We start from the raw sequence: 10,745 nt of genomic DNA on the forward strand, positions 1-10,745 counted from the left end.
TTTTTTTTTTTTTTTTTTCTGTGGACAGTTTGCCATGTTTGCTATGCATAAGGTGCATGAAGGATACATGTGTTCCAGAGCAAAAGATGCTCAAAGATCCTAGGCGGCTTTATGCTCCTGGTCGCATGTATCATATCGTTGAAAGAAGGCCTTGCAGGTACATAACACACAAATGTTTAGATTTACACATAACTTAAAGGACTATGGTAGTAAAGCCTTGCAGGTACATAAAACAAAAATCTATAGCTCACCTAGTTTGTAATTTCCAGTCTCTTATGTGACATTAAATTGAAGACACATCACTGTTTTGTTCTGCCATTTCATGTGGCTAAATGTGTTTTGAAGTTGACCTTTTTGGTTTCTTACAGATTAGGAAGATATCCACCGGTGGTGAAGACAGCAGTGCCAGTAGACGGAAGATTCGAACACATTGTTCTTTCTTGTAACGCAACTTCAGACCACGCCATCATCTGGATCGAACGAGAAGCTCAGAGAGCTCTCAACGTAAGTGTTCATTATCAACCTCATTCAGTCATTTGATAACAATTCCTCTTAACAGGTTACTATGCTAATTTGCCTCTGTATATTTCTTCAGCTAATGTTGGAGAAGGAGAATAAAATGGAGATCCCAGAGAAGCAAAGGATGGAGAGACAAGAATCATTAGCCAGAGAACACAACTTGGAGTACAGAGCAGCGTTAAGACGAGCAGTAACGTTAGATGTTCCTCACGCAGAGTCAATGTCCTCTGAGTACGGGACATTCGACAAAGCTCAAGAAGACGAAACCGAAGAAGAAGAAACAGAGGAAGAAGAAGAAGAAGAAGAAACAGAATCGATTGCACCAATGATGGGTGAATCATCATCATCCTCTCTTAGACCATCGTACAGGAAAAGACGGAACCGTGGAGTTAGTTGGGACGAACTGATCGAAAGTCTCTTTGAACGAGACGAGTCTGGTAACTTGTCATTCGAGAAATCAGATTTGCATCAATGATCAAGATTCAGTGTTCTCTATCTTATGTGAATTATATTGTATTGTGTAAAAAAGAGTTGCTCATTACAATCATCATCATACAGACCACATTGGTCTGAAGTTTTTATTACAGATGATTTCTCCTAAACTTCCAAATCGAACTTTAGGGTTTATTTCTTGGGTTGAGGAAGAGAACAAGAAGATCTAAAAGCTTCTACCTGAGACTGACACTTCGAGTGATCTCCTTTGTTTTCTTCTAAGCATTTCTTCAGCGCATCCACATCGCACGATGAAGCTATCTTCTTCGTCGTCACTGTGACATTGTCTTGTTTCTTCTCTTCTCCCATCGTCTTCGCCGTCGTCTTTGTTAGAGGACTTTGTTTTTCGCCGCCGAGGAAGATGTGTTTCTGCTTCGGTTTCTGTTTCCCTAAACGACCCCGTATAACTGAGTGAAACGTGTAATGTTATATGCTTCTCGTCCAGCGTGAGGTCCATCTGAAATCTGACGAGGAGACTCTCTAATTCTTTAAATGACACCGTTTTAAGTTCTACTATCGTCTAGGAAAAATCACAAGCTTCTAGTTTCTTACTTCTTAAACACGCTACAACCCTTTCTACAGCAATAACAACATGAAGGATAGACATAAAATTTGGTCTTTGATATTTTTTCTTGCAGTGTTAGTGTTTTTTTTAATGGGCTTTTTCTCGCAAACATTTACGTCTTTCGATTTTATATAAATAAATATTGAGCTTCTGTTGTCATGGTATACACAACTCTTGTCCAAACACTACTAGATCACGCATCATATCGTAACAATGAAGAACTGACAGTAGCGGTCACAGAAGCAGCTGTAGGTAAACGCCACAACGGCCAACACCAAACATACCTAAACCTTCTGCCTCTGTGTTCTGTAGACTCTGCTTCGTCCAGTTGGCGGTAGAGATGTTCAATGCGGCTGAGAAGCTCAGCTATTCTTCTCTCAGACAATCGCAGAGATTTCTCAGCTGCCTCTTCTGCTGCCATTGCAGCTTTGGCCAAATCTTCTTTCATTTTTATTTTTCCCTCTGATATCACCAATGCTGATCTCAGCTTCTTCACCTCAGCCTTTAAAACCTCTATCTGATTTTAACAATGTCATGTGTTAGTTATGGTTGTTTTTATTGGTTTTAATAATAAGGTTTTTTAGTTTGGAGTAGTGAATGAAACTTACGAGGTGATCGCGTACTTCGACTTCACGCTGCCCTGCTTCAACTTCTAGTTCACAAGCTTCCCTCTATCTATTTACTTCTGATTCAGTTTCTCTTATTGCTTTCACTAGCTCTTCCACCTGTTGGTTCATTAAAAAAAAGTTTTCTTTAGTAAGAGATTCGTGAAAAAATTGAGAAAACATATAGAGGGAAGACAGAAGCTATTGATCCGCAAATAACATTACGTTTTGAGCAAGATACTTCTCTCGGTTTTGCAGCTTGTCGATATATACCGTGTTCTCTGCTATTTTCTTAGTTTGTTCCTCTGTCAATTTCTTTAACCGCTCTTCTTCTAACCTGTCGAAACAACAAGAAGATTCCAACTCTTTATTTTATCAGACGTTTCTCTAGAAACACTCACCTCGCATCTATATGTTGAGTTCAAGAAATAAACTTACCTTGTATCATCCACGGATATCTTTAGTTGAGAGATCTCTTGCCGTAGATTCTTCATTGTCTTCTCTATTGCTATAACCTGTTCTTGCCGTAGGTTCCATTATAGTTAAACCTTTGTTTGATTCTTTCTTGATGCTAAAAACAAAGAATCACAAGAATGTGAGTAAAGTAATAAACATACCACACCATTCTCTTCTTCTTCTTCTTCGTCCTTCACAAGGTTTCCTGTTTCTGAGCTTTCCTGTGATGGTTCCCTAAACCCAAACCCAAAACCTATCCTCTGCAACCCTCGTCCTGCTATTTGCTCATTCATCTCTTTCAATTGCTTCTCTGCAGTTTGTTTCTCAGACAAAGCAGCCCTTAACAAGACATTGATGTCTCTGTTCTCCTCTTCCAAAACCTCCACACTTCTGCCTAGCTCCATCTAATTCTTCTCCATAGTTCCCATGAACGTCTCTAACTTTGTTTCAACCTCCTTGACTAACTCCAAAATTGACTTGGAATTGCATTCCTCTGTTTCCATTTTTCCACCTCTTCCTTCTTTTGGAACATCCTCTTCGTTTAAGCATCGGATCAATTTCGACAAGCGATCTTCCACAGATCCTACGAGTTCCGCAGTTTTCGTAAGTACTCTGGATTTCTCCTTCGTCTCTACTTCCAATTCATAGACTCTTACTCTAGAAACTTCAAGATCTCTCTTCATTTCCTTCCTAACCATCCCAGTCTCATAAATCCCAGCTTCAAGCTCACGGTTTCTTCGCCTAAGTGCATCTCTCTCGTAAGACAACTCACGGTTCGCTCTAATCAAATCAGTCTTCCGATAACTTGCTTCGAATATCTGGCTTCGGAGACGGATATAGTCAGAGTCTAACGAGGAGTGAAACCATTGTCGGAGGTCGTTGTCTTGATCGGAGATAGGAGAATCCGAGCGGTTGACTGTGAAATCCATGGGAGATAATGATGATGATGGTATTTGGTGAAATTCTCCATAGGTGAGAGGACACAAAGAATGTCTGATGACTCTGATTTGCCATTTACCTAACAGTCAAATGACACACTGCAGATTAAAACATCTCTTCAACGCTTTATATTTTCTTTTTGGCGGGCAAAAACGAACGACGTCGTACTATGTGTATCAACGTAATAAAATAGAGAGATTGGTCTCTCCCTTCCTGTGTTATGCGTTTGTGTGCTCGTTGGCTCTAAAGTTCTCGTTTTTAGTCTATCCCTTCTTGTGTTCTTCGTTTTTTCAATGTGGAGAAGAAGAAGTATTGGGTTTATAACGTTTTTTTATTCTCGAACACTCACTGTTTCATTGTTAAAAATATTAATATGAGGCTTTTGATTTATTTTTCTTGTTTAATTTCTTGGCTTCTTTCTGATACCAATCTCACTTATCTAACTGTTGAGTAGATTCTGTAATGGCCTTGAGACGCACTCTATCCCTCAGATCCTTGTTCAATGCTCGCTGCTAACAACCATCTTGTAGCGGCATCATTCTTCGTGGTAATGGTCGTGAAGAGAAGCCAAATTACCAGCTCGATGATTCTCTCTCAGCATCTCAGAAGCTCTTCTTCACATTTCTCTCTGTGTGATCCTTTTGGTGTCTCTATCTATCATCGCTCTATGTCGACTTTACATTTTCCAGGCTCAGATGTGATGCAGCATATAATGGGCTTTACGTGAGTGTTTACGGATTTGGATCCATTAGATTTGTTAGCTTATTTTAATTGTTAATTATTTATTTTAGAAAAGATTAGGATTAGAATATTTAGTGTTTATATCTTTCCTTAGTTTTAGATTTGAGTTTATCATAAAGGGTGTTATAAAAGGGATCAAAACCTCACATATGTAATAATCGATTATTGAATAAAAAAGTTTTAAAAGAGCTTTGCCTAAAGCCCAGAGATGAGGACTCTCAACCCTAAGAGCTTGTGTTCAAGTTCTACAAGGTAACACAAGCTCTACAAGGAGGACTTGCAAAACCAGGTCCATATTGTTCCTAAGAGCTTGCGTTCAAGCCCTATCATTTTTGCTTCTTCGTCAAGTTACGACGTTCTAAGCAAGATCCGTTTGAGAATCCGAATTCTCCTGGAGATCTAGTGTTCTCGTCCGTTAATTAAGCTTCCGCTCTCTATCAAGATGTGAATGATGTTGCTAGAACTACTATAGATTCGGTGGTGGAACTCCAACTCCTCCTTGAGATCGTGTAACATCCTCTTCATGGAATCAATCCCCTCAGCCAGTTCCTCCGCATTCTCCGAATTGGCGAGACTCTCGTCTTCCCACCAAAACCCTAAATTTTCATCATCGACATCCCGAGTCGGAGTCGGAGTCTCATCAGCGAGGAAAGCAGCGACAATGCTATCCACAGATGAATGTCCAAAAGAGTAAAAAGAGTTGTGTGAATTAGCAGAAACGGGAGTAGTTATGATTGCAATTTGAGCGCTGGAGAGAAGACAGAGCTCCGACGCTTTGCTGAAAAGGCCCTTCCTACGTTTCGAGAATGTAACAGCTCGTGGTTCTTTCCCCTCAATCTTCTTCTCTGTATCTATTTTCCTCTTCAAGCCCCCCATTGTTATTGATCGATGTTTTCGAGAGACGATCGAGTTACAAACCAGAGAGAGAGACGGTCAAATTACAAACTGAGTTTAGGGTTTTTTCGTGTTTTTTGCGTGTTGCGACTGTTGTGTTGAGAAACAATGTATACTATAGTAGTATTTATAGTGAGACTTTAGCCTCAACTCTCCTTCTTCCTTTTCTTGAACGCTAAAAAAATCACCTGAACTCCTTTTCCTTTTCCTTTTTGGAAACATTAAGCGTTTAATTAATTAATTGTTTACTTTTAAAAAAAAAGATAAGTAAATTAGGTTTTAATTAGGTTTTAACTAAGAACTAAGAACTTAAAATATGTTACNAAGGAGGACTTGCAAAACCAGGTCCATATTGTTCCTAAGAGCTTGCGTTCAAGCCCTATCATTTTTGCTTCTTCGTCAAGTTACGACGTTCTAAGCAAGATCCGTTTGAGAATCCGAATTCTCCTGGAGATCTAGTGTTCTCGTCCGTTAATTAAGCTTCCGCTCTCTATCAAGATGTGAATGATGTTGCTAGAACTACTATAGATTCGGTGGTGGAACTCCAACTCCTCCTTGAGATCGTGTAACATCCTCTTCATGGAATCAATCCCCTCAGCCAGTTCCTCCGCATTCTCCGAATTGGCGAGACTCTCGTCTTCCCACCAAAACCCTAAATTTTCATCATCGACATCCCGAGTCGGAGTCGGAGTCTCATCAGCGAGGAAAGCAGCGACAATGCTATCCACAGATGAATGTCCAAAAGAGTAAAAAGAGTTGTGTGAATTAGCAGAAACGGGAGTAGTTATGATTGCAATTTGAGCGCCGGAGAGAAGACAGAGCTCCGACGCTTTGCTGAAAAGGCCCTTCCTACGTTTCGAGAATGTAACAGCTCGTGGTTCTTTCCCCTCAATCTTCTTCTCTGTATCTATTTTCCTCTTCAAGGCCCCCATTGTTATTGATCGATGTTTTCGAGAGACGATCGAGTTACAAACCAGAGAGAGAGACGGTCAAATTACAAACTGAGTTTAGGGTTTTTNTTCCGTTAGGAATATATTGGTAAATGAGAGACCGAGACTCTGGACAAGCACCCATCAGCGTTACCAGATTTGGATGCCTTACCCTGCTTAAAATTTCCACCTGAAATCCAAAATATAATCAGAATTTGTAAGATGTGTATACATATATATATATATATTTAGTTTTGATTTTCNCCTGAACTCCTTTTCCTTTTCCTTTTTGGAAACATTAAGCGTTTAATTAATTAATTGTTTACTTTTAAAAAAAAAGATAAGTAAATTAGGTTTTAATTAGGTTTTAACTAAGAACTAAGAACTTAAAATATGTTACAGTAAGTAAGCTTCCTTTTGTGTTACATAACTGCGACACATAATATATGTAAGGCTTATATATATTTCATACGTTGGGGGGTGACTTTACACAGTGACAATCTAAAAAATTGGGAGTTGTTAATGCCTGCAGCAATATTTGCGTCTGAGAAAAGAAGGCAAAAGAAGTAAATCACCATTGGTTTTGCCAATCTTGGATAGCTAGATGAAGAGCGTGATTAGGTATGAGATTGCAATCTTCCATCTTCAGGTTTGTCATCGGTGACGTATCGTGCCCGTTTGCTAACCATTCTCTAACCGCTTCTGCTTCGTAAGTGAACCCATCTGCTGCTATCAATGGATCTTTCATCACTTCCTGTGATGCCAACAAACATTAAGTTAAAATTTGTCTTTATTCCCTGATCAAACTCAGTTTGGGCTTTAATACTCACCTGGAAAATGGGGCAGAGGTAATGAGAAGGAGGCTTGCGTGGAACTTTTGGGTCAGCGTATGATGTTTCTGATGAAGGAACTTCTGGTGCCTTCATTCGATCTATAAACCGTAGAACCACTGCTAAGTCTGGTCGGTTCATTGGGTTTTTCTTACAGCAACGGATGGCTATATTAGCTAGCTTTTTGCCTCGTGCGATTGGCCAGTCTCCTGCTGAATTATCCAGAACTGCACTGATGTTATCGTTCTCCACAGCGCATTTGACGTCTCTCAGTATGCCAGAAACAGGTCTTCTGGTGAGAAGCTGAAGGAGAATGATCCCAAACGCGTATATATCTGATTCCAGAGTCATTTCCCTGGAAACAAAGTAATGTGGATCTACGTGAGGATCAGTTTTGTCGAATCCATCAAGCGGAATCAGCTGAGAAACCCCATAGTCGTTGATTTTGGTGACGAGATTGGAATCCAAAAGAATCTTAGATGGCTTTAGGTTTCCATGAATGATGCAAGGTATGTTTGAATGAAGAAATAGGAGGGCAGAGCATATCTCAGAGGCAATCCTGATCCGAGATTCCCATGAAAGTGCAGGAACGTTGTTCTCAGATGCAAAGCAGTCTTCTAGGCTTCCGTTAGGAATATATTGGTAAATGAGAGACCGAGACTCTGGACAAGCACCCATCAGCGTTACCAGATTTGGATGCCTTACCCTGCTTAAAATTTCCACCTGAAATCCAAAATATAATCAGAATTTGTAAGATGTGTATACATATATATATATATATTTAGTTTTGATTTTCTACAGACATAAAGTCCTTTACCTGACGCTCGAACTCAAAGTGATTCAGGGATCCATATGAGGGTAACATCTTCACAGCAACTTGAAGATGTTGAAGATTCCCTTTGTAGACACTTCCGTATCTGCCTTCTCCAAGTTTCCAGGATTGATCAAATTCGTTAGTAGCCTCATTGATTTCCAGAAAAGAGTACTCGAGCATTTCTGACCCCGAAGAATCTCCAGTATCTCCTTTAATAAGTCTTCTCAGTGCGTTCACTTCCTTTACTGCGTTCTCATGATCGATTCGAATCTCATCCCTTTTCTGCCTAAAACTTTTCAAGAGCTCCATAGCCGTATCAAATTTCTCACCATGTTCTCTTTCCAAGTCTTGTAGTTTCCTTATCTGACTCTCTAACTCAAGATTTTGACCCTGAACCATTTGAAGTTTTTTCATGAATCCGTTGTTCTGCTCTATTACCATTTTTACTTCATGCTTTTCTTTTTCCAGAAATTCTTCCAATTTCTTTCTTTGGCTCGACTCCTTAATACATAAGCCTTCCAAGGCTTTAGCCTGTGAAATGACATGATAATAAAGTTTAAAACCGGGAAAACAAGTTTGACAAAGTGTCAGCTTAAGAATCTGCAACACTGGCATCAAGCCATCAACTATTCAACCATAACTCTTGACATAAACATATATAACGCCATCTAAGGAAAAATACATAACGCCCTTATGAATCCTACATGGATCTATCAAGTGAAGATGTTCTGTACCCAGTATTAGCAATCTACAAATCCCCAGTGAAATATTTCTTCATGTAAAGCTTTTTTGCATGTGGTAACAAGACGTACTGATATAAACACACAAGTAGTAGATATGGATCGAGAATCATCTGCATATCTTTAATAACTGAGAAATGGATGGGAATATAACCTTGCATAAAGCTTCCGTGGTACTGGCATCCTCTTTCCATTTGTTCCCACCTTCCCCATAGACCGTTCTCTCTGATTGGCCAATATCATGCATGGATTTGTCATACCTATGAACTTTGCGTGCTACATCCCCTTCACGCTCTTTTTCCTGAAATTCCGCAGGATTAGCCGATTACCAGGTGGTTAAAATGCTAGCTCATACGAAAAAACTATACATCATCATGTTCACTTTAAGTAGAGCTTTCAATATATATTGCAAAGACAAATTACTCATAAATCGTTTCGTTTTAAAACATCAGTGTCTTATCGTTACTGCATAATCAGTATCTCAGTAGAAAAGTAACGATGAAGCAAACTCCTACCTCAACATTTGAGGTAGTTAATGTATCTGAGTCAGCCAATTCTGGGCTAACAGGCTCTGGACCAACCGGCTCTCCGATGGAAGAACTTGAACCTGAAGAAAAATGAGGAGGTGGTCTCAGTTCTACCTTTTCTCTCTCCAATTGACCTGTGTCTTTATCACCATCTGCACAATTCTGTAATAAAGTTACACGCATAGACAGATAAACCTGACTGATAACAAAAGATATGATATGCAGAGGGACCTTGCAAAATCCAAGGAAACTGCTACCTTGTTCAAGGAGGCTACGCCAATATCTTAATCTTCTCCTCATATAAGAGGATTCCAATTTTTCTGATTTCCTCGTCTCAGTATCTGAATCCAGCTGTACCAGGGGCGGCATTGTTTGTCTGTTATTACTATCCTCATTTGACGCCCTATTTTTGAGAGTAACTCGTTTAGCTAAATGAATAGAGGTAGAAAACAAAAACGAATAGTAGAAGCAGTTGATTGAAGGTAGTAGACCAACTTAATTAGAGAGCCAAAGTCCAACATATGTCGAAGTTTCAATAGATGTATCTTAATAGTTACCTTATTCACTCTTTCTGCAACTTTTGAAAGGAAAAAAGAACTTACCTTGTAAAAATAAGGTAACCTTTACACAGAAACCAGATATGGCAGGCATCATGAGCTTTTTTGCAAACGAAGATAGCTTTCTTGGACTTTAGATCCGTCATTTTCCTGGCATTTCAAATGTAAATTGATTTTAGAGGTAAAAAAAAAAAAATTAAAAAGCATAAGATAAAATATAGAATCATGTCTTACCATGAGTAATGCTTATCTGATGCCGCTCCCATAACTAACCACTTAATTTTGTGCCGAGCAATTAGGTCTACGATACCTTCCTCGATATTTTGGCCCGCAATGCAAAGTTTACCTGTTTGAACCTAAAAAGAACTATGTCAATTCATTAAACCTTGACCACCAAAACAGCTAACTGATAGCTAGTGTGAGATTACAATCAATAACATTACACGGAAGGAAAAAAAGAGAGAAGTGATACCTCAGTTTCAGATAAGAGTTGAAGATAAGAATTCATAAGCTCATCAACTTTGGGTTTCTCAACGCGCTCAATCACCTTGACATCATGCTTTTTAAAGCTACCACCAACAAGTTTCTTGTGCGCTGCAGGTAAAACAAGTCTTTAACATCCTTGGCAATGAACAATATAGCTAATCTAATCAACATTATAACCAAATTATACTTACAATAAACTCAAACACCGTAGTCGTGAATCATGAGCAATATATGGAAAGGTTCGATTCTATCTAAAAGGTTATATAATCCAACAGACAGATCTATCTATATCATAATTCACAATTCACCAGAGAGAACTAAATTAGAAAGTGAGAAAGAGAAGAAGAAGAAGAAGATCTCACTCCAGGAGGCAGGACGAGCAGTTCGATGAACGTAAAGCAAGCAAATCTTCTTGCCGGAGAAATTACGCGCCGCCCATAACACAGTGGTTTTGCTCCTCTCCACATCTTCCGCCACCGCTACGAAGATCGTCTCATCCACATCTAAGACCAGTTCTTCTCCACCGATTTCTCCCATATTAATTTTTTTCTCCCCCTTTTTTTTTTTTTTTGGGGTCTCTCACTCTCTAATAAGCATTTGTTCGATTCTTCTCCATATTGCAAAAGCGACTTTACTAAAAAAAAAAAAAAA

General features: G+C 39.2%; 4 protein-coding genes and 1 pseudogene across 5 annotated transcripts in view; 1 reads left to right on the plus strand and 4 right to left on the minus strand.

Moving 5' to 3' along the window:
- LOC104780731 overlaps positions 1-1,129 on the plus strand; it is a 3,214-nt gene extending 2,085 nt beyond the window's left edge. Inside the window, exons 3-5 of the mRNA XM_010505251.2 lie at positions 29-157; positions 369-504; positions 596-1,129. Of these exons, the coding sequence (XP_010503553.1) occupies positions 29-157; positions 369-504; positions 596-994 (664 nt within the window). The 3' untranslated portion in view covers positions 995-1,129. The remainder of the gene's footprint in view (positions 1-28; positions 158-368; positions 505-595) is intronic.
- LOC104783931 lies at positions 2,192-3,567 on the minus strand (annotated as a pseudogene).
- LOC104783933 (agamous-like MADS-box protein AGL97) lies at positions 4,717-5,193 on the minus strand. The gene has a single exon (XM_010509028.1). It carries the CDS (start codon positions 5,191-5,193, stop codon positions 4,717-4,719), a length of 477 nt encoding a protein of 158 aa, XP_010507330.1.
- LOC104783934 (agamous-like MADS-box protein AGL97) lies at positions 5,667-6,143 on the minus strand. Its single transcript, XM_010509029.1, has one exon. It carries the CDS (start codon positions 6,141-6,143, stop codon positions 5,667-5,669), a length of 477 nt encoding a protein of 158 aa, XP_010507331.1.
- On the minus strand, positions 6,586-10,739 carry LOC104780732 (U-box domain-containing protein 32). 2 transcript variants are annotated; one of them, XM_010505252.2, is made up of 10 exons: positions 10,457-10,739; positions 10,081-10,202; positions 9,843-9,964; positions 9,654-9,758; positions 9,309-9,454; positions 9,040-9,203; positions 8,679-8,825; positions 7,788-8,315; positions 6,971-7,693; positions 6,586-6,894 (listed from the first exon to the last, which is right to left on the minus strand). In XM_010505252.2, the coding sequence occupies exons 1-10, from the start codon at positions 10,629-10,631 to the stop codon at positions 6,712-6,714; spliced, it is 2,415 nt and encodes an 804-aa protein (XP_010503554.1). In that variant the 5' UTR covers positions 10,632-10,739; the 3' UTR covers positions 6,586-6,711. The 2 variants fall into 2 exon arrangements, with proteins under 2 accessions (XP_010503554.1, XP_010503555.1); XM_010505253.2 differs by lacking the exon at positions 10,457-10,739 and having other exon boundaries at positions 9,843-9,954.

This window comes from Camelina sativa, chromosome 4 (genome assembly GCF_000633955.1).
Source record: "Camelina sativa cultivar DH55 chromosome 4, Cs, whole genome shotgun sequence".
NCBI lineage: Eukaryota > Viridiplantae > Streptophyta > Magnoliopsida > Brassicales > Brassicaceae > Camelina > Camelina sativa.

Coding starts and splice junctions, on each gene's coding strand:
- LOC104780732 (XM_010505252.2), bottom strand. CDS start 10,631: ATGGGAGAAATCGGTGGAGAAGAACTGGTCTTAGATGTGGATGAGACG. Junction 8,826..9,039: donor TAACTACCTCAAATGTTGAG/GTAGGAGTTTGC, acceptor GCGGAATTTCAG/GAAAAAGAGCGTGAAGGGGA. Junction 8,316..8,678: donor CCACGGAAGCTTTATGCAAG/GTTATATTCCCA, acceptor GTCATTTCACAG/GCTAAAGCCTTGGAAGGCTT.
- LOC104783934 (XM_010509029.1), bottom strand. CDS start 6,143: ATGGGGGCCTTGAAGAGGAAAATAGATACAGAGAAGAAGATTGAGGGG.
- LOC104783933 (XM_010509028.1), bottom strand. CDS start 5,193: ATGGGGGGCTTGAAGAGGAAAATAGATACAGAGAAGAAGATTGAGGGG.